The 24435-nt window shown below is 33.8% G+C and overlaps 2 protein-coding genes across 3 annotated transcripts; both read right to left on the reverse strand.

Annotated features, from left to right (window-relative positions):
• Positions 1–6061: 6061 nt before the first annotated feature.
• On the reverse strand, positions 6062–10712 carry LOC121248226 (PI-PLC X domain-containing protein At5g67130-like). 2 transcript variants are annotated; one of them, XM_041146624.1, is made up of 8 exons: positions 10387–10712; positions 10184–10309; positions 8642–8779; positions 8239–8337; positions 7723–8026; positions 7284–7507; positions 6931–7017; positions 6062–6432 (listed from the first exon to the last, which is right to left on the reverse strand). In XM_041146624.1, exons 1-8 carry the CDS (start codon positions 10477–10479, stop codon positions 6400–6402), a joined length of 1104 nt encoding a protein of 367 aa, XP_041002558.1. In that variant the 5' UTR covers positions 10480–10712; the 3' UTR covers positions 6062–6399. The 2 variants fall into 2 exon arrangements, with proteins under 2 accessions (XP_041002558.1, XP_041002559.1); XM_041146625.1 differs by having other exon boundaries at positions 10184–10306; positions 10387–10710.
• A 3108-nt stretch (positions 10713–13820) lies between these two features.
• Positions 13821–16434, reverse strand: LOC121248227 (receptor-like protein kinase FERONIA). The gene is made up of 2 exons (XM_041146626.1): positions 15810–16434; positions 13821–15681 (listed from the first exon to the last, which is right to left on the reverse strand). The coding sequence occupies exons 1-2, from the start codon at positions 15830–15832 to the stop codon at positions 13836–13838; spliced, it is 1869 nt and encodes a 622-aa protein (XP_041002560.1). The 5' UTR covers positions 15833–16434; the 3' UTR covers positions 13821–13835.
• Between the last annotated feature and the right edge of the window lie 8001 nt (positions 16435–24435).

The following is a 24435-nucleotide window of genomic DNA, read 5'->3' on the forward strand; positions in this document are numbered from 1 at the left end:
TATTTTTAAATAAAAAATAATTTAATAAAATATTTTATAAAAATAAAATCATTTTATAAAAATATTTTCACTTTTAAATATGTGTTGTGAAATAAAATATATTTTGTTATATAATTATTACAAATGAAAAATAGTAAATGCTCGACGTCTTTATCCCTGCTGCAGAGAGAAAAAGAAAAAAGAGAAGGGTACCCATATGATGATTGAGTGCACGTGTGGTAGGTCTATCCACGTGCACCTGTTTTATTCACAGAATTGATTGATTTGTCTCTGTGCTTTTATCTGTTATCGCGCTTTCTCTCTCTCTCTCTCTCTCTGATATTTCTTCACCTCCTTGTCTGTTTCCTAAAAGACTTCACCACTTTCGCTTTCACTTGTTACTACCGGTGAATAGTTATCACCTCGCCGGTGTTTACCCTGCAAAAGTAAAAAAAGCAGTCAAATGCAGCCTCCAGAAGCAATCAGTGACCTTATTAACTGCCATCCCAACCTTGCATACATTAATCGTGTCATTTCAATGTCTTTCACATTCACTGCTGAGGAATGACGTGTGATCTTCCCCCCACAAATTATTAATATATATATATACACACATACATATGTCCTAAGATTAATTAATAGCAGTAGTTTAATATCTTCATGTCCTTTGTCCTCTCTATATTTAAAGATAATTCTCCTAAAATTACCTCCATCAGATTCTTTATATTATTTATATATATTTGATACAGTGCCAGTACCTTATATATAGGATACCAATGTACTATACATATATGATTATCAATATTAATTAATGAGTAATACAGCTAGATACATGCAGTCTTGTAATGTACGAAAGTCTTCATGTATATTCGAAAAAAAAAATTGAGTACAACATGATGAATTACTAGAAGACATTAATCGGTTTCAACGATGAGTAGTGATCCAAAAATAGCTCAGTTTTCTTTGTTTCGAAAGATATTTATTATTATATGAAATAATTAATTGTTAGGTGTTATAATATTTCCTTACACTTCCCGAAGAAAATGAAGCAACTGCCGAATGCATGCGCATGGTGACACACAAAAATTAAAGCCGTTAATTTTTCAAGAAATTCGTTATGGCAATGCTATTTAGATGATGTACATATAAGAGAGAGGGAGAGAAAAAAAAAATTTACTGATGAGGAGTGCATTAATTAGAATATTATTGTTTTAATGCATTCGAATATATAGAAATTGAACAAAAAGTACGTACGTAGTTTGTTTCTCTAAAATTGGATTATCTAAGAAAGTCGATGTGTCATGTGCTAAGTAATGATATCTAAACTTGGATATCCATGCAACTTGATCGATCGGGCATAGGCTTGGAAAGTACTGATCATTAAGGTATTAGCTAGAAGTTTAGGACCGAACTATTTAAATTATATATAGTAATTTTCTCTTTAGCGCTAAATGTTAATATAATAGAATACTTGAAAAAAAAAATCTAATGAAATACAAAATCCATCTTCTGGTTCATATATAATTGTCTAAACACCAATATATTTTGATGAATTATATATATTATCTTGAGTTATAACAACAAATTTTAAAATGATTTTACGTGGTAATCGCTTAAAATGTGACCTACGACTATTGATGCGATTGAAGATGATAAAATTAATGATAAAATAAATTAAATATTTTTTTAAAATAAATTGCAATATTTTCATGCATTTTAAGATAAGTGTTTCTTGCCAAGGGCTTAATTGCCTAATGACATATGACTGGTTCTCTAAATAAAAAATTTGAATTCAAAACCTTCACCCATTGTATAAAAAGAAAAAAAATACAAGAATTTCTCAAATATAATATTATCATTTCTCTTTGCATGTAAAATTAAGGAGATCAAGTAGGACATCATGGTGATAGTACGCTCAGGCACATGGAAAAGCTTAAAAAAAAAAAAAAGAGAAGCTTATAACAAAAAAAAAGGCACCGGGAAAAACTATGGATAAGATAAAGGACAAGCTTATATATGGACGACGTGCACTGATCAGATAATAGATTTATAGATTACATACTCGATCTCGTAGGGTAAGTACTGATGCACTTTCAATTGCATATTCTTATCGTTTGCTTGTGACCACAGTCATGACGTCGTTCGATCTCCGGCATATATAGGGAAACTCCATGCATGCAGTGAATTATATATTAGTTATTTTCAAATACATTAATGCAGACGTGATCTTAACTTTTAATTAGCTTCTTAGTAGACAAGCACGTACGTACGTTATAAATCTCTTATTTATTGCAAAATATATGTTTTTTTTGGGTTAATTTTAAGCCTTGTAGACTTATACCTGCGTACGTAAGTCTCAATTTGATCTCTTAAACGAATACCATTTTTTTTTTTATATAATGAGGAATATAATTACAAGAATGAGACGAGAACGGAGTACTTTAATATCGGATCACTCGTGTCAATTCATGTCTATTGATCTCTCAACTTGGGTTTTGAGTGGCTATATATAAACATGTATATATAAAGTCGGCTAATATTATTAGTACTTGTCAGCTAGCACTGATCCCCTGTTGAAATGACCCTCAATTGGAATAAACTTTCCCCATGCATGCACATGCATGGTTGTATGTTCTGCCAATATATATATGTATCTCAATCCTAGTTCACAGTTCCAATTTTGACTTACTCGACAAGTTGGACAACACCCCAAAACCTCATACATTTTCGATCATGAAATCGCATTAGCTAGCCGTCTTAATATATATATATATATATATATATATATATATATATATATATGTTGAAGCCTCCTCCAATCCCAGCTTAAAGTGGCAGGATATCATTGGTCTGTGCAAGGAATGCATGCTTCTCTCAGCAAGATCAACTGTTTTTTTTATCTTTTTCCTTTTTTAGTACCTTTGATGATCTTCTCTTGAGATCACACCAAAATAGCCACCATCTTTACGATAATCACTTGATCATACCAAGATAATAGTTCCTTTCTCCGGCCTCCATACATCTCTTTTTTCAATGATCAGTAAAGGTAGGTATTCAACATTAATTAGTTTCAACATGTCACACCTTAACGTGTAATTAATTATATATATTAGTGGAAACTAGTACATTGGTTTTTTAAATTTTAAACCGAAAAAGAAAGTCGTCTAATGCAAGAGTATAGAAATGAAAAGAAATTAAAGTAATAACAGCTATTAATTAGATTTAAACTGTGTCAACTAGGGCTAGCTTTGCGCCCAAGTGTGTGCTTCCAACCAACATTTAGCAAAAGATTCTCAGCTTTTGGTTGGATCCGGTACTGCCCAAGCTCGAGAATCCCCACACCATGTGTCAAGGTCCCCATTGCATTTTGTTTTGATGCTCGACTGCTTTGTCTTTGCTGTTGTTTCTTTCATTCCCACTTTGTATTTTTAATTCTTCCTTCGATCTCTTGCATTTAGCCCACAGCAGGTAACCTTATGCTATAAAGCGGTACCAAAACCCATGTGATCCGGTGCTTGCTCGGCCACAATGAGGTTGAAACTATCTCTGGTGGGGCTCCCCATGCGGCTGGTGTTTTGCAGCAAAGAATAACAGGCAACTAAACTATGTCCAATTGCACGTTACCCCCTCGTGGGTGTATCGTAATCATCCTTGGGATGATGATAGTGAACAATTGACAAGTCCCAGACAGCAAGTATGTGAGCGAGCGATCTTGGTACGTACTACAAGATCAGAATACTACACTTTGTGCTGACCTAGCTAGATATAGGCCGACCAAAACCTAAAAACAACAGCTCAAGCTTCTTGTATACACAGAAAGTCAAGAGGCGTACGTAGGAGTTAATTAACCTAATGGCCGGGGAGGAAAGGATGGAACACAAATATACCCTTATATATATATTTAGCATTTTTGCTTCATAAATCTGATAAATTAGGAGGGTCCACTTTTTATGTATAATATTCCAACAACCTATTATATATAACATGAAACCCATTATTCTCTATTCTCGCACAAAGCAACATCTATCAAAGACATATATATATATATGTTGGTAGTGAAAGTATTAGTAGATTAATGATGTAGACTTGATCATGATCATATGCCCTACTCTAATTAGAATTTTCAATTTTGATTGGCCTCAGAAGATTGCTAGCATGTGTTGGATACCTTTTAATTATCCATGCCTAGCTACTCACATGCATGCTTTCACCAACAGGATCCATCTCACAGGAAAATAGGCCACTACAGTAGCACTACTTACTGGTAGTACTGTTAAGCAGTCAATAGTCAAGTCTCAAACCACGGGAGCTAATTTTTTGACTAAATTGGAGCCTGAACTTTTTGACCAGAGGGTTCTTAATTTCTTATTTTATGATCCGGTGTCTCATGAGTGCGTCTAAATCTCATCTTATTCGGTGAAGATTACATATATATATATATATATATATATATATATATATATGTATGTGATTGGACTTAAAGAAGTTACATACATCACATGATCAATGTTTACTTTTTCTAATTTCCAATCTGAAGAATCTTTAATTAGGAACTACGAATCCTGATCGATCAGTACTTTTCAATGTTTTCATCGAGGCATATAATCGACCAGAAATCTCTTGGGTCTCCTCGATGAGATACTGCTTTTTATTGCAACATTGTGGAAATACTGGTCTAGTTGACTAGATTCTTTTCTTGCATTATCTGATATGGCTATGGTTTTGGTTTTGCATATATAATCATATATATATGTATGATAATGATATACACACTATACTACCATTCTACTTTCATCTCACTACGTAAAATGTGACATATTTATTACCATCTTCTTGTATAGTGGGATAAAAGTATAATAGTGTGGAGTATAGAATTTTTCATATATATAGATCCATGACCAAAAAATATATGTTCATTTCTGTCAAGGATAAAAATTGCACAATAGTCGGAAAGGGATCAGAAGGATTAGTCATCATCTTCGACTCTATGGTGGTGACTTAGGCCTCGACGAAGTGGTTTGAAGTCTACGGTGATGGTTTGGGACGTCAGTACGGTGTCTGTATATATATTCATAACAGTAAATAGTTAAAATTTATTGTGCTACACGGGAAAACAATAAGTACAGCTTGGTGCTGGATCTATATATATTCGGAACATCATGAAGTCGATAGTACCGTTCTATGTTGCTATGAGCAATGCATGCTTGGAGTACTTGCACATGCAAGCGCTTCATCCAATCCTTTCGGGGGTCGACCAGGGGAGGGCTACCTTCACCTTGTGCATATATAACTTATAATAGTTCTGTCATCCCTCCCACGGTCCCCAAGAAAAAACTCTCCAATTATAATCCTCGATTTTGATAATAAAACTAGTAAAGTTTAAGTAGTACATGCACCTTAAATACCCTCAATTATATATAGCATCTAGCTACCTGTTTTCTTTACGACCGACCATATAGCTAATTTGACTAGTAATAATAATACTGGGAAAAAAAATAGTCCCATAAGACGAGAATACAGCGAATAAGCATCGACAGAGAACAGGGACAGTTGGAATTGTAAAACCATTCTGTTCTGCATGCCTGTTTGCTACTCAAATCTATCTCAATTAAAAATAAATAAATGAATAATGAATTCATGTGATCAGACCACATGCCAAGACCTATATATATATATATATATATATATATATATATATATATGAGGCAATATTTGACTAGGGAAAATAAGGATAGATGCCAAGAATTGATAGAGTAATCTCATTTTGAAAAGAATAATAACATATACAAGTTTTAAATGTACAAGCTTTTTATACGAACATTTTATAAAAAAAGTAGACCACATTATAATAAAAAATGTAAAAAAACTCACTTTTTCTTAGTGAGACTTTTTTTTTTTTTAATTTATAAAAGACTTACGTATATTAATTGCTTGTCCTTAATTACTGTTTTAAAAAATATAGGGAACATATGCATGGCCCACTATGGATCTTCAAGGACCAATTTTCTCTCAATCTTGCCCAAGACATGAGAACTACACCCGCACGTGGAAACATAATATTCATAGGAAAATATATTAGAAAAACTCGAAGAAATTTCCAAGGAAATAAATAGCAACAGATGGATGTTCTTTTCTTTTAACAGATATTGATGGTGGAGAGCAATTGCTCTCTCTCTCTCTCTCTCTCTCTCTGTATTTCTTCCTGCGAAGAGACTTTCTATTACTGCCCTATCTGCATGTATTTTGTACATCATGCAAACTAGAGTTAGTTTGCTTCCACTGATCAATGGCTTGTTGGTAGATTTGACATTTAATTGATGCTTTCCTTGAAAAATTAATTGTTATTGTATAACGTACGTATTCCTTTCACATAAACTTGATGATGGGATTCGATGATCAGTCTTATAATTGCGTCCCATCTCATGCAGTGCAAGCTGGTGAGGTTGATCCAGGCTGCAAAATGATGAGAATTTCCCATATAAAGATAATAAATTTTGCCAATCTGGTGGCTCTCAACATCAAGTGGGCTTCAGCCCTTGGTGCAGACAACCCCAAAGAACTACAAAGATAGTTTCATGGGCCAAGTAGGGCTGAGCTTAAAACGTTTCAGGCGTGTGATACTGAGGTTTCGTTTGGAAATTAAATTTAATTTAACTCAGTTTAACTTTTAAATGCAGTTTGAGATTTGATAAAAAGTAACAGAAAATACTGTTTTAGTCAAAATTTTATTTTATTTTATTTTTTTAATTTTTTTTTACTTACTGATTAAGAAAAGTGTTTTTAAATGAATTTGTGATTTTTCTATATTTTTAAAAAAATTTAAAGTGTTTAAAAAAATGATTGAAAAAAAGCAAAAAAAAAAAAAAAAAATGCCTTTCGGTGAGATTCTCTGGCCGTAGCAGCATCCAAAAGTAAATAGCCATTCTAAAAAACGACAATAGAAGTTCTCACCACACATGCATGGACGTCATCACAACCACACAACAGCTCCCCATTGAGAGTGTCCACAGCTTGAAATGTTCCACCTCCCTCGCTTCTCTGCATGAAAAATCCAAACTTTAGTAATCTTTATAGTGTATCCTGGCCATTCCAATTTTTTTTCTTGGATTGCAGAGGAAGAGAACCATCCACTTCGCCATGCTAATTTGCTTAAAAGAAAGTTCAAGAAATCCTTTTTCATTCCTGGTCTTTTAGACTTAGCATTGTAAGCAGGGCATCAAACTGAAGACTGGACTGATCTTATTGGTAATACAGACGACTTTAACAAACAGGGATGGAAGCAGAAGCCGGAAAGTTGGAGATACCTTGTAAAAATCAACGGCAACAAAGTTAGCCCACCGGTTGCCGGCAGCACCAAAACATGTATGGAGCATGTTTATTATATCAGCCGAGTGATGTCCACATGCGGTCATCTTAAAGGGAAGACTTGAAAAATAATTGACCAATACCAAAGACTTGGTTTTGTCATCAAGAGGTGGTGATTCTCTCCTATTAGGACAGTTTCCTGCACGCATTCCACCATCTCCATCTGCATAATTTTAGGTTCCAAGAAGAAGAAGATTAAGAAAAAGATAACACTCATCATTAATAAAAGGAAATTTAGGATTCAGGTGATACCCAACCTTTTAATGTGAACTATGTAAATTAAACTGGAGAGAATCTAATATCCAGAAATTTAGATAATGGTAACAGAACAAAGATTCAGGGGAGAAAAGTAATTAATTATGAGTACATGTTTCTTACATTGGTTTTCAACCATGTAGTTCCACTGATAAGCAATGCCTTCACTTTCCTCCTTTTGCTTAATTGAAGTGAATACAAGTAGCCTTTGGTTTTTAGCAACCATGTCACTGACTAGCGGCCAATCTTGACCATTTTGTGGCATATTTTCCACCGGCAACCAATATTTCGTCAACCCGGCATCGATGAAGACCTTTGTCAGTCCATTCGGAGCTTGAACATAGTCTTCTAATATCAATGTGACAATTTCTGATGGGTTTGCTGATAAGAAAGCTTCGATCTCCTTCAGCGTGTCTATAGCAGGTTCCTATTGGGAATACAAATGTGAATTTTCAAAAGCATACTTGCAAGCCTCAACATGGTAAGATTAATTGATTTGCTTCTTGCAAATCACATACGTACTGTCATATCAGTGGCGTGGATAGTGTGTCTTTCGTACCAACTAGCAAGTATCATTTTTTTTTTTTTAATTCAATACAAGTGATTCTTTGGTAGAGATAAGGGATAAAGTGCACATACAAATGCAGTATAGTCATGGCATTGTCCTCCAGAAGAATGGCACAACCATACTTCTCCTTGAAAATCATACGTATCGAGCATCAAGCCGCGAACTCCATTCTAAAAACAAAGCGCGATGGGTTAATTACTAGTTTACAACATAATCAATGAAATTTGAGCTTTGCTACTCATTATCTTCGCACACAACACACCAAATTTTTTTTAATTTTATTTTTCTTAATCTTATTGAATTATTTTACTCGTGATCCATATACCATATATTTGATAAGAGAAAAAAAAAATTAAACAAAAAAGTATGGTGTGTAATGTGAGGACCATAAATATAATTTTTCATGAAATTTTAGGACAATAGAAGACAAGCTTAGTTTACAAAAAGGAGAGAGAATTGCAAAAAAGATCGTACATTTAGCTGTTGAGTGACAGTATCTTCTTGATTTGTAAAGGTAATCCGAGGAACTCCCGTGTGAGATGGCTCTCCATCGATAGCATAAGCATTATGGGTTGTCAAGAATGCATATTTATTGAACGGCAGAGAATTATTCTGTTCAGGAACAAAATGAAATCAAAATAAATGAAAAGAATAAAGGAATTGATGAGTGCATTCCCAGCAGTGGAGAGTAAAACGATCGAGAAAGTAGCTATATACATATATATTTATATATATATATATATAGCTCTTTATTTCTTCTTTTTTTCTTTTAGGGCTGTGGTACTTAAGAAAGTAGAATGGGTAATTCAGGCTCAATTTGTTAGGCCCTGCGTCTGCATACATTCCCAGCAGTGGCTATCAGAAGTATAAAACCTAGCCCGCAACATAGCTAAAAGATGCATTATATGAATGTTAGAATTTCCTTTATTCTAATTAATTCTAGGGTTTAACTTTAGATCATTAGGCCGATGGCATCTACATTTGTAAAACTGACCATCTTAGGATAAATAATGTTACATATAACTTTTAAAATTATCAACAGATTAACCATTTTTTAATTTTCACAATAATAAATAAATACAAAATGAAGTGTATATAACATGGCAAATAGGTTTAATAATATTATTCATAAAGTACACAAAATTAAAAATTGTCTCAAAAACTGATAAGAAAATGTAGATTTAATTATTTATATTATATTTTACATATTTTCTCTAACGTGTCCATGACATATTTAATTGAATGGGGGTAGGGGGTTAGGATTGAAATTCACTACGTGTCCCAAAAATTTAATTAACAAGAAAATATATTTAATTATTTGTATTATATTCCTAATAATACATAATTGAAAATGTTTTAAAAAGAAAGATAGAGTTTGTTCCTATATTACTATCATAGTATGGCCATAGTTTTGCATTTTCATTTTCATCAGCTCATGTATTTTTTTTTTAATATTTAAAGATATTTAAAACATATTTTTTTTTTTTAAAAAATGCAATTTGCAGGCCAGGGAGGATGGCCGAAAAAGCTGGACGGAATATACAAATAATATCACCATGTAGTACTGTTACTTCTCTCCCCTGTCTAGCCCGCAATCCAAAACCCAATGCGTCACGCTATCTATTTATGGTCCTTTCTACCTCTTACACAGGAAAAAACACAACACCCATATCCCTACGCAACCAAATACAATGCCTTCCCAATATGTAACACTCTTGATGAGAAAAAGGAGTAGAACAAGAACAAGAAAACTGAAACGTAAAGAGTTAAAGCAAGAAGCAAAAAAGGTTAATCGATTTTGAACAGTCCTAGGCAATGAACACTTTCCTGCTAGCCAATTAACATACTCTCCCAGAGGTTCCAACTTCCAACTTCTGTCCTAGAAAGGCACATTTTTATATGTACATCAATACGGGAAGAATGCGGATATGAGAGTTTTTTGCATCGAACTTCGCCTGAAATAACTCTAATAATCTGATATGTGTATCAGAGTGAGGAGAGAGAGAAATACACTACCAGAAGCTTGAATTGGTTTGTAGTGGTTGATCTGACACATCTATTGCCTGAAAATCCTTGGGGGCAAGAGAAACAGTAGAGTCCCGCCTGGCAATCTCCATCGGATGAGCATGGATCCAGTAACTGCTATTAGAGCGAAAAATAATAAGAACTGTTGTCGTAATATGTAGTAGCATTAAGAAAAATTCAAGGCACACACGAACCTTGCACTCTCCATTGGAGCAAGCTGAGGCATTAAACCTGAGAAATAATATTACTGAAGCTTTCATCAAAAGCAAGTTTTGCCAAAGACCCATTTGGCAAAAGTCGAAGAAAAATTCACAAGGAATCCAAAGGGGTGTGTATGTGTGTGGATGGTGGTGTTCTGACCAGAAAACAACAAAAGAGTTAAAATGGATGCATGTCCTCCGTTCCTCCGTTTTGGCGGAGATATAAGAGGAAACTGGAAAGAACTTTCATGGTGAATTAGGAGAAAGGTACTTTATAGAATATGCTCAGAAGGTACAAAATGGGAACCTTGCGGTTAGCTATCCAAAGAAGAAAAAGACGTTTGGTGTAGATGTGTAGTTAAAAGAGAAGTTTGGGAATGGTACGGCTTGACGTTTGAGCGAGTGCTGGTTTAATTGGCATCTTTGCTCAGTTTTTTGGTAGGAAAACAATAAGTTACTATTTATTTATCATTTTTTTTATATTTAATTTTTTTAAAATATATGTAAGTAGTGAATGGGTAGTTGGCTTCAATATATATGATGTGCTCCACGATTACTGGCTAAGGGCTTCGATGTTACACACGTGGACATTGATCATCACTTGAGTTGTTCAACTATCTTGCAATTTTCTTTTTCTTTTTTTTTTTTTTTTTTTTTTTTTGAGGTATGCAATTTTTTCAATTGTACCATTTTTGGGACAATTTTTTTCATAAGTTTTGTTCAGATTTTATGTAATCCCAAGCTTTATTTTTGTAAGGTTTTCTTTCGTTAACAGTGAGAGTAATAAATAAAATTTGGGCATTGTTTTTTTTCCCCCTTAAAAATACATTTTCTTCAATATTATTGATCGTTAAATATAGATATTTTAATTGTTTACTGTTTGATCAATATAAAATATAGATATACTATTTAATTGGCCGGTATAAATTAACTAAAACACCTTTTATATATATTATATATATTTTAGACAAGCATATCGTTGATATAATAAACGGTTACAACTTACAAGATACAAGACTTGACTTTTATCGACAATCATCTCAAACAAACAAGTACAACACAAGAAAAATAAAACAAAGAGGGATATGGAGCAAATGACTTGAATTTTACCCATTTTTCACAAAGAGAAGCCGCTTGAAGCAGTTTTGACATAGTCTTATAAACAAACTATAAAATTAGGACTGGAACATGTAGTGGATTGTTGTCATGTGCTGAAACTTGCTGGTCTGAGTTGGCTGAATGAGACTTTCATTACCACTTTATCATAATCCTTAGTTAGGAGAAACGGAAATATAGGAAATAACAATCGAAAAATGGGTCGAATCACTGGCAGACAATCGTCACTAGCTATGGAGGCGTGTATAGGCCACACGCCACTCTTGGAGAAAAGATAATGGTCGAATCTAAGAGATCCAAGTTCGTTGATCCCGATGGTGCCGCATGTGGTGGCGATAGACTCCTCATGGCACGACGGCATATGAGTTTTACGCACAGTATGAGTCACGCATGAGATGTATATGCCGCTCTTTTAGTTGATTTTCTTCTACTGTCTGAAGGAGTGGCAATCAGAGAATCTAGTGGTAGGGCGCGTAGCGGTTGTATGAGACCTGTAGGCAACAGATCGGCACATCTCGATGCTATAGTCGAAAAGAATAAATTAAAAAAAAAAAAACCGATGAGATGGAGCTTGGAGAGAGAGAAAAGTTCCCTATCTATTCCCGATACAAACAATTAGTTGACCTTGTGTGTAAAACACCTTATATTTTATTTTAGAGAAAAGCTGGGGAACGGTCCGGCTATTAAGTAAAGAATAGCAACCCTCCATTCACAGTGGGACACGTAGACGATTTATTGTGTTTATTTTACATTCGCACGGAGCCGATCATTGAATCTATTACACCTTCTTTCTCACTCGTATTTCATATGTTGCCCCTTCTACTTCTTCTTGAGGAACCTCGACGGGCTCAAGATATCAACACTACCATCCCGCATGGTGCTTGATCCAAACGGTGGTGGAGCTCGACCCAGACGGTGTCAGTGACCCAGACGATCTAGAGGATAGGCTGAGGCCAAGAAGAACAAAAAGAGAGTGCAAGAGAGAGAAAGAGAGGAATCCGCTTACTTGACTCACCTTACTCATGGCAGATTCTCTGGAACGAAGGAACCCGGTTCCATCTTCTACAACGTTTGGACAGAAACCAATAAAAAATTCTCAAGAACACAAAAGCCCTCAAGAGAAAACAAAAAATAACTTGAATTGCAACTCATCCGCCCCTTCCCTTTCGCTGGAGACACAACCCCCTCCCCTTTGCAACCCCTTTGAATTGTGACGGAACCCCTTTGAAAACCCATCCCTTCGCAGCTCACAGCTCCTTCCTTGTCTCTTTCGAAAACCTCTTCCCAACTGAAAGCCCCTTCCAACTCGCAGTTCGTAGGCCCTTCCCCTTTGCACCCCTGCTCCGTGAAAATATGATATTCCTCATATTTCTATTTTTCACTTTCTCATTATTTCTTCCCATAAAAACATGATGTAGCGTCTAGGACAAGAAAAAGGAAAGAAAAATTTTCCCCTAAAAAATCCAAAATTATTCAGAACGAAGCACCTGACTTGATTGGTTAGTACTGCTGTTGATAAAAGTTGTTCGATTTTATCCCTCCTTTTCTCCACTCGTGTTCTTGCTCTCTTAAGGTTTTATTATTTTTCTCAATCTTTCACTACCTCCTAAATGCATTATCCTAGTTACTTGCATTCCCATTTTCTTTTCCTTCTTCAATTCGGGAATGAATCTAGCTTGGGTTTTACAATGTGAATGCCTATTTGTTTTTGAAATTCATGCTGGCTTTGTGGTGTTACAATTGAGTAGCGAAATTGGGGTTAAAAATTGGTCTGGAGGCAGAGAGGTTCGATGAAGCGGCGATGAGCTATTTGGCAGAGAAATCGGGCTAAGCTCAATGCGAGCGCCGTTCTCCTCTCAGATGAAGTCTTTTTGTGATTTTATGTGGTGAGGTCTAAATGGTTTATTATATTTTTGTCTACGTGTCACCTTGTGAATGAAGGGCTGCTTTTCTCATCTTAACAGCCGGACCGCTCTGCAGTGGAACTCTTTATTTTAAATTGATATTATTTTCTTTAAGCTATGAAATAGAAAAATTGTATTTCAAAATCAATTGAGGTTTCATATTACTGACACTAACATGGTTTTGAGTTGGTGTACATCCCGTTATTTTTTTATTAAATGCATCCCAAGACGTGGTTATTGTTTTTTTTTTTTAACTGGATATATATAAGCCAAACTCTAATATTCTTGATGATACGGAAAAATAGAGCTTAGAATACATAATATTGCTGATCATGATCTCCTTAGAAGTATAAGTACTTATTCCTCGTGGACTGCTTATGCTAAAATAAGTCCCAATTTATTTTTTTAATGTAACATGATCATTCAGGACAGTTGTCCATGGAGCTGTGTGAAGTGTTGTGTGGGAACATTTTCCTTAGTTTCAACCATGCGTCTATTGTTGATATTCTTCTCGGCATTCTCTTGAATCTGCAGTGCAAACTGAAGGGCCCCCACCACATCCCTCATTGTCGGTCGTTCGATTCCATGATCACGTGTGCAACTTTCCGCAATCTCCCTGAACTTGTGAAGACATTCGGACGCAATCTCACCCCTCAAACACGGATCAATTATTTGATCAAGGTTCCCATCGAGGTAGCATTTTCTGGCCCACTGGGCCAAGTTCACTTGCTCCTTGGGTAGGCTCGGCATCTGTGCTGGCCTAGCACACAGTACCTCAAACAACACCACCCCGAATGAGTACACATCAGATTTCTCTGTCAACTTCTGCGTTCGGTAGTACTCTGGGTCTACATACCCAAAACCACCCATTACAATGCCGTTGAAGTGGATCCTGGACATCTTTATGGGATCCAATCTCGACAGACCAAAATCCGAAACCTTAGCCAACAACCTCTCATCTAGCAGTATGTTTGTGGATTTCACATTGGAGTGAATTATCATGTCGTTCGCACCTGTATGAAGGTAGTTCAACCCGTGCGCTGTGTCGATGCAAATCTGGAGGCGTTGCTTCCATGACAGCGCTGGGTTGTCAGTTCCGTAGAGATGAGAACGAAGGGTCCCACATGCCATATACTCATACACGAGGATCATCTCGTCTCGATCATCACAGTATCCGATAAAAGCCACGAGATTAACATGGTGAAGCTGGGAGAGCACGTTGATCTCGGTCCAGAACTGGCGCGTCCCTTGCTTTGAGGACGGTTTCAACCGTTTGATTGCAACATCGGCGGATCCACCATCGATGTACCCTTTGTACATGTTTCCGAATCCTCCAGCTCCAATGACTAATCGTTGATCGAAGTTATCCGTGGCTGCTTTGATCTCCACGATCGAGAAGTAACGGCAGTGTTCTAATGGCAATGTTACAATGTTCTTGTCAATTAACCTCTGCATCTTGGAAAAATATGGGACCAACGAGGATTTGGACAAGCCGGTACCTTGTTCATGCGCCCTCTTACTTCTACAATGATAGTGAACTAATAAACATATGTAAATGAGTATTGCGACCAAAGCACCGATGGGAATTCCAACTACGATCATAATCGGTGACAGGTTATTTTTAGGCGTTGTCTTCTTCTCTCGTTCTGAGGATGTTGGACTTGGACCCACCATCGTCGGTTCTGGATTGGGCCCGGCTAGGTTACCATCCGATTGGTTCAACTTGAATATCTCTACACCGTTCAAGATCGCATCTGCATAATCCGGTTTTGGAATCACGTCTCTGTTTGGATGGAGTGCAAGCCATAAAACCTGCTTAGCTTGGGATTTTCCAGGAACCAACACAACGTAGTCTCTGTACACAGGACTTCCATTGCCGCCACTCCATTGGATCACATCCATTTGCTCTTCGGCCGTCTGATTATAGATGAATACACGAAACACCCGTTGATTCTCGTGCGTGACTTCTAATTGAGTCTCGCAAAAATGGAGCCTAACCAGATATAGAAACCCAACATCCACAGAAAAAATCCAAGTGAGGTTGTATTTCAAGTTAATGTTAGGATCCGTACCCATTGTACGAGAAGTAGTGTATATAATCTCTGGCGCGGTGTATGGTGGGGTGTCCTCAGTGTACTTGATCGTGACATTGGACCGATGACGCATGGTGCCAAATGCCTTTCCAAAGATGTAATCCTCATCCTGACTCCAAGATCGGAACATGCCAGTATCATCAACGTTGGAAATATCTTTGCCACCCACGTTTAACCTATACAATGTCTCAAAAGCGAATAGATTATTAATATAGAAGGGCGAGCTGTCGCCTTCATTTACAAAGGTCACTGGGGACGTTTCTTGATTACTAATATTGTATAATTTACTGGGCATAGAAACAACCTCGATCCCGTTGATGAAGGCATAAGAGCTTGGAGATGGCTTGAAGGTTACGTCGAGATTTTTATTTTGTTGAACGTGGACGATGAATTCTTTGACAAGAAATGTTGTGGAAGTAGTTGTAGTGGAGATGGAGAGATAGGCGCTGAAGTTGCTTAAGAGTGTGAAGTCATTGGCAGTGACAGAGAAAAAAGATTTGGTTTTGTCGTGATTGGAATATGATGTAGGGTAGAAGTAAAGGCGGAGGAATTTTGGGCCGGGTGAGACAGGAAAGGAATAGGTGAATTTGGAGTGGCGATCAAATATACGAGCAGTCATGTATGGGACTTGAGAAAGGGAAGGGTCAAATTTGGAAGCATTGGATGATGATGATGTGCTTTGAATGTCCCGGGGGGAGAACATTGAGTTGGAATCGCCTTCCCAGCGTCGGCCATCGAGTGAGGTAGAGTTGGAGGAGGAGCCACAGTTGAGGAGGAAATAATCAGTAGGAGTGTAAGGAGGTGGAGTTTTGGCGGTGGTGATGGGGAGAGATGGGAGAAGATGGACGATGGTAGAGAAGAGGCAGAGTAGTGCGACGATTGCCATGGGGCTAGAGTTACATACTGAAAACCCTGGAAGGAATGTTATAGTTGGAATTTGCAGCAGAAGCAGAGGCCAGTGTGAAAAGCTAATTATTATTAGAATAAATATAGTAAAAGTAATTATTTTTTATATATGATGTGATATTATTTAAATTACACGTCTTTTAAATTTAAAATAAAAAAATAATAAATTAAAAATAATTATATAATGAGTATAAAATATATACTGAATGACTCTCTTTAACATTACTGTTATTATTAACTTTATGAATAGACAGGTGGACGTCAAAAGTGGCAGAGAATAGTGCGGTTGTATGTATGATTGGGTTCCGTGAAAATCGTGGTTTATCATCTAATTAAAGCAGGCGATGATATGATGTGTTGGGGACAGCTCCGCTTGGATCCATTAATCAACTTTTCTTTTTAATTATGACATAATATCCAATCCCCAAGATTTATTTTTTCTTTGTGTAATTCAGAATTTATATATTGAGAAGCAGAAAGGAAGAAATATGGGGATTTAAAACACTACTTTCGCCTCGTCCACACCTTTCGTTTCCCCTTTTTTTTTTTTTTTTTTTTGTCATTTGCTTTTCATTAATTTTTAAATATTATGCATTTTCAAAGTCTTTTTATATCCCAAAAGAAATTTTCGCACTCCATTCCTCAAAAGTATGAAGTAACCAACCTATTACCAACAATGATAGTCCTTAAAGCACTCAAAAGTATAAAGGAGCCATCCCATTACAAGATTTATACAAGTTTTAATTAGAAGGGGGCGGCTACTATGCCGCCCCATTTTGATCGCTGGACATACCGTCCAGTGTAAATTTTTCTTTTTTTTTTATATTTTTTTAATATATTTAAATATATTTAAAAAATAAAAAAAATATATCAATACACTTAAAATTACTTCCTTAACTATTAAGTAAAAAAAATAAAAATAAAAAAATAAATTTTAACTAAGTGTCAAATAGAGGTGTCAAATTAGGAAGGTAAAGTAGATTTTCTCTAATTAGAATCTCATATATTTAAAAAAAAAAAATAGATACCACAATAAAAATATGTAAAAAAAAAATTAGTATAACTCACTTTTTATAAGGAGATTATAATAAATTAATCTATTTAAAACATCTAACTAACATTACTCTTATTAAAAATATAATCCTTAAAGATCTCATAATTCTGTAAAACATTTTTTATGTCCCAATTAGTTGTAAACTGGGTGTAAAGTAGTTGAAGGACAATTATTTTCCGTTAGCTATACAACATGGAAAAAATTTGAAGTTTAAGATCTCGTTTAAACAGTGAAATGAGATAATTTTAGATAAAAATTAAAAATTAAATAAAATATTATTAAGATATTATATTTTTAATATTATTATTATTTTAGAATTTGAAAAAGTTAAATTATTTATTAATTATATTTTATGTAAGAATTTATAAAAATTTTAATAAAAAAATTAGATAACATAAGATGAAATGAATCTATTTTTATATCAAATAGACCTTGAATGATTATATAGTAAATAATATAAATTGAAATGACAAGTCAGTCTATTTTTTTCAAGAAAAATGCTACTTTGTCCACTTATTTTACTCTCTCATTTTGACACATTATGTATTTTAATTTTTTTTAAATATTTTAAAATGATAAAAAATTATGAATTAAAAGATTGAAAAAAAATAAAATGTTGAATTTGGCCTAGCGGTCAGATTTAGCTAACTACTCAGGGCGGCAAAGTAGCCAACTCTTTTCCCAAATATAAAGTCGGGTTGTGGCCACACTCATTCAACCAGTTAAACTAAGGGGTAGTTTGAATGGTGAGATAATACGAAATGAGATAAAATGATCATTTTAAATAAGTTAAATAAAATATTATTTTTAATATTATTATTATTTTAGAATTTTAAAATATTTGAATTGTTTATTATATTTTATATAGGAATTTGAAAATTTTATAATAACGAGATGAGATCATTTCTCTATCCAAACAAGTTCTAAATGTGTCAAATTTTTAAACTCTAATCCGATTCAATTAAATAACGGGTCGTGTCGTCGTCGTGTCACTCATTTTCACCTATTTAATAATTAATTAGAAATAGATTGACACGACATATCTCATTTCAACTTATTTTATGTAAATGAGTTGAACTAACACGTATAATCCATTTGACATGATTAATATAATTTTATATAAAAATTTATATTTATATTTATTAATAGTCAAAATATATTAAAAAACAATATGACTACCTACTAACAATAAATATTAATATTTGTCAAATTTTAACTTATAATAAAATTAATATTATAAACTCTACAATAACAAATATAAGCATAGATTTAGAATTACAATTACAACAATAAAAATATAAATATATTACAAAATATCAATAAACAACTCAACAATGATAAAATTATAATTTTAAAATAAAATCTAAACGAAGTATTATGGAGTGATTTTAGATTAAATGAATCGATCTATTATTAACTCGTTTACTAATGGAGTCTGGATCAATTCATTTTAATCCAAACTCATTTATATCAAATCAAAACTGACTAATCTTATGTAGCGTTGTTGTTGAGCTAAGAGATGACTAAATAATTGAAGAGAATCCTTTGAACATGGACCGAGAAAACCAAAGTGCTGAGTGGAAAACAACCAGATTCATGCACGTACTTTCTTCATTCTCTGCCTCTCTTTATTGTTTACTTTTTCCAACCTTATCTTATCTGATCTTTATATAAGAAGTACTGCTCCACACGTTCGTTGGAAAACTAAAAATTAAAGATCCCTTTTCTGAACTTTCGAGTCGTTGGTATCCGTGAACACGTCTTCTCACCTTAACAGTATCAGTATCAGCATCAAGACTCGAGTAAGTACGGCTTCCAAATACACAGAGCAGCTCATAACAGTTTAATTGTGCAGACTCAATACGAATTCGGTCTTTTGAGAAGGAAAAAATTACTCTACCTTTCAATTTTATTGTTCAAATTGCTTGATAATTTTTTTTATTTAATAATTAAAGAAATAATTTTAAATATATTGAATTTTTTTAAAATATTTTAATGTACTAAAAAAATAAAAAATAAATAAAAAATAGAAAGTGGTCAACTTGATCAGAAAAAATTCACTCAGAAAAAATTCTATACAAGATGATGCCATCATTTCACTTTTCATTTTATTATATAAAACGTGATATATTTATTACCATCATGTAACATTACTCTTTCGCTTATAGTCCCCTTCTCAGTGCATTTTCGGGCCCATTGCCAATTCCTAATTTCCATTGCTCCCCCTCGTCCAGTTTGGATTCATTTAGGGTTATAAGATTCTCGGTGAGGATCGAAAAAATTCATCAGATTTAATGGTCTGGACTAGATCGGACGGAGACAAACTGAATGTATATATGTTTTTTAAATATTTTTTTATATATAATATATTACTTTATAGTAATTGTATAAGTAAATTATGTAATTTTCATCAAAAGAATCACTATTAACCATATATATAATAAAAGTATTTAATATTTATTAACTATATATAAAATATTAAAAAGATCACTTAATTTTTATTTTAACAATTTAATTAATTTTTTGTATTAACTTTTATGTCAAAAAAAGAAAAAAAGAAGAAAAAAAAATGTTCATTGAATGACTGGATCGATAGCTAATAGTCCGGTCAGAAAAAATAATTGAATGAAATTTTTAATCTCTAACCGGACTAGACCGATTATACTCCTAGATTGAGTGCTTTTCAGGCACATAATACTTCGAATAATACTACGCCAAACGAGTTTCAGTCCATTTTTTGCGTTAGTTGCCCATAACTGGCATAATCAGATCCAAATATCCGGACGTGCCCTTTACGATCTACTCATCGTCGTGTCATTTAGATTTGAAAACGTAGTGGATAGATTTCAAATATATATAGAGACGATGAATAGGCATTTTTTAAATTTATTGGATTATTTAAATTAAAAAAATGATATTTTCAATTTTGGAGTATGCGATCTCTCTGTATATTTCTTTTGAAAATAGTAAGTAAACTTGAGACTCACATAAAAAATTATTTTTTAAAAGAAAATGTTAAATGTACTTAAGAGAAATTGATAAAAAACTTACTTCACTGTATGACAATAATTGATATGCTGAAAATCATTAAATTTAAATTCAAAATTTAAGTTTCAAAAGAAAATTAACAAAATGAATTTTTTTAAAAAATATTGTTTGTACAAGTTTAAGTACATATAGTACTACTTTTTTTCTAATGATGATCTCGACTTTTTTTTAAAGAGAATATGCGATAATTACACACTTTAAGACTGTATATAACATTACTTTTTAAATTAACAATCAACCAATCAATAATCATATTACAAGAAATAATTAATACACATCAATTTTGACAATAAAGTAAAAATTCATTTGAAAAATGTTTTTAAAACTGGATATCATATTACCTCAATCCGATATCAAAAGTTATCGTATTTGCACTTTTTGTTCTAATTACAACCTAGACTTTAATCAACATATTTATAACTCATTTGGACTAAATTTTATCGTAAGAAGATACTAATGTTTTAAAAGGTAATGTTATATACAGTCTTTCCATCACTTCTCCTTTCCCTCTAACTTTCCGGTAGAGTGGAGTAAAAATTTAAAAAACTAACTCTAACATAACGAAGTTAAAGTCAAATTTCTTTTTAATTTTTCAGTCTGAGTCAGTGGTATTATTGGACCGTCTCCGACTCCGATCCGATCCAATTCCGACATTATCTCCTGACTCCGATATTGTACATATGTTATAAAAATATATATTTATCTATATATTTATCATATATAATAATATAGTTATATATTTATATAACTAGAAATTATATAGTTATTCAATAATATACTAGAATGAACTAATTATTATAAAATAATATACTTATACTATAATATAAATTAAGTTAGACACTAGTATTTAAATAAGTGTAATATAATAAGTTATTAACTCATACACTAATTTACTAAAGTATAATAAAATGTAATTAGACACTAGAAAATTTAGTATATAATTAAGTTAGACATTAGTATAATAACGAAATAATAATGTATAATAATATGTAATTAAACACTAGTATAAAAATAACTAATAAGTCTAATATAATAAGTTAATAACACACAATACAAGTTTATTACTAGAAATAAGTCTAGTATAGAAATATGTTATAAATAAGTAAGACACTAGAATAATATAATAACATATAATACTATAGTATAATAACATGCAAATAGATACTAAAAATAATATGTAATACTATAATATGATAACATGTAATTAGACGTTATATTATAAATCTAGTATAAAGATATGTTAGCTTTTAGTATAGAAGTAAATTAATAGTGAATGATTTAGTTTTAGTTTTAAATTTTTTTCGAAAAATTGATATTTAAAAGCCTACAAAAATTTTTTTTTTAAATGGGCTAAATATAAAGTTAAAAAAAAGAAATCCAAAACTGAAAGCCTAAATCTGACTCTGCAGAGTCGAAGTCGAATTGAAGCCTACACAAGTTGGAGTCGGATCAGAGTCTACACAAGTCAGAGTCAGACCTAGATTTAGGGAAATCCAAATCCAACTAAGTCGGTGCTCACCCCTACTTCTCCTTATCTCTTGTCCCATTTCTACCCTCCTCTCTCACTTCCTTTATGATAAAATTCCTCCTTTTGGCTGCCATATGGGCTGGATATTTTATCCTTTCCATGTCTAATATTGGTCCTTCGTGTCATGGTAGATGATGAAGTTCCTCACTCTAGTGTGCAGGTAGTTTAGACCACTCGCTTCCGATATAACTGTTGAGCCTTTGTATCCATAGGTGGGGATCCTTGTCTGTGTCGTAAAGGTAGTCTCAGAGAGGATAAGATAAGACAAAGAGAAAAGGCTGAGTAAGGGAAGTCAGACACGCAAAAAAAATTGTGAGGTGACATACAACTGTCTCTCTCACCAACCATTCGTGAGACTTCAATAAAGGGAGTTTTGTGAAACATAGAAGGTGGGTCATCATTTTTAACCTCACAACGAGAGCTCTAGAGAAATTATCTTCTCTAAGCCAAAATGGGTCACGGATCCCCATTATACAGTGAAGTATAAGAGACTGTAAAATACTCTTATTATAGTAGATTTGCCCTCCAAACGACATATAGACGTGAACCTTGTATTGAACCATGTCAATTTGTATGTTTTTGTTATTTATATTCTCTGTAATCTTTTTTATTTACTGTTATGGATGTACGTACGGATACTGTACCGACGCCTAGAACCATCACCATGGACTTCAGACCACTTCGTTTAGGCCCTAATCTCCTCGTGGGCCGGGATGACTTTTGTTCCCATCCAACTTGTTGAGTGATTTTATGCATTAAGTTAGACAGACAAGAAGCCCACAACACTTCCAATGGCAATGGATATTGTTTTTATTGACCTTGACTCATTGGCCTTCGAATAGGTTCTCGAAGCAATGTTAATCGCGTAAGTTGGATTAAAAATGAGAAAATCTACCATTCAGCCGGTTTTACCATCACACGACGCACGAAGGCTGATGTGGCAAATCCGGTTTATTTATATTCTGTTAAGTGGCTAAATCTCCATCCTCTCTCTCCCCATGAATCCCTAACGAAAAATTTATCTCCCAATGACGATTTCATCTTTCTCATCTAAGAACTACTCTCTGCGTGAGTCCCCAGTTTTTGGTTTTCCGTTTTCAGGCTATAGCCATGGGAGCTTGGATGATTCAGGCGTGCTTTATTTTTTAGTTGGAGCTCGAGGGCCATTCACTCCATCTCAATAGATGGATCTAGAACACTAGGCGTTGATCTACAAATGCATAATTGCAAATATGCCTGTACCATCTAACCTGCTCATCCCAATTAGAAAATCCCTTGATTCTTTTGGGTTCTCTACTTTTCAAGGGGGCTTCTGAAACTGGTACATATAAGTTTTTTGACCATTTGCTTATGAAAAAGTTACAATAATAAATAGAAAGCTAAATCATTCCGATTTTCTTTTGCTGCAATGAGTTGAAAATTCCAACTTTGGAGGTTGGCATGTTCAATAGGAAGTAGACAAAAAATACAAAAGAAAAAAAAAACTCAGACTTCACAGTTGTGATTTTCGGTGCTTGATAAAAATTTAAAAAAAATACCAAAACTTTATCCAAGCAAGCAAGCATTGATTTGGAGGCCTATAACCATCATTTTTCTTCAACCATGGATGCTTGAAAGAAACTTAAAGGACATAAGAAAAACAGAAAAAAAAAAAAAAAGATTTTTCAGGAATAAAAATGAAAGAGAAAACATGTGTGAGTCGGTCGTGGCTGGGTTTCGTCAGTCGGTCGGAGCTTTCTCGTCAAAGATCTCAGACGGTGATGGTAAAGACTGGCAGAGGAAGAATCGGTGGTGGGAGAGGAAAACCAAATTCGAAATCTACCCTGCTCTGCTCTGATTTGGGTATGGTATGGGTTAGTTGTAAAACTAAACGCAACGTTTAGTTAAAAAATAAAAAAATAAAAGCTAAATCACCAATTCGTGTGGTGTATATGGGAAGGAGGCAGATGAGTAGCTCTACTATTAAAAAATTGGTGCCCTATGGCCAAGGCCATATTAATGTTTTGCTATTTCTCCATTTTCGTAGTGTTTTTACCTTTTAACTTTATTTATGGGTGCTGTTACTAAGGGGTGGCAAAAATGGTTTTTAGGTAGCGTCAAGTTATGAACATTTAATTATATAAGTCAATACGAATCCAATCCATTAAGTTAAACGTGTCAAACTTTCAAATCCTAACCAAATCTATTTAGATAACGGATTGTGTTGTATCACTATTTTTGACCCATTTAATAATTAATTAGAATATATTAACACAATACGACTCATTTAAATCCGTTTGTTTCATGTAAATGAGTTGAACTAAAACGCATAACATTTACATTATTTTACATAAAATTTAAAATCTATAAATATTAATAACCATAATATCTTAAAAAATATATATTAATATTTTT

The sequence above is a fragment of the Juglans microcarpa x Juglans regia genome, chromosome 2D (assembly GCF_004785595.1).
Source record: "Juglans microcarpa x Juglans regia isolate MS1-56 chromosome 2D, Jm3101_v1.0, whole genome shotgun sequence".
In the NCBI taxonomy this organism is placed as follows: domain Eukaryota; kingdom Viridiplantae; phylum Streptophyta; class Magnoliopsida; order Fagales; family Juglandaceae; genus Juglans; species Juglans microcarpa x Juglans regia.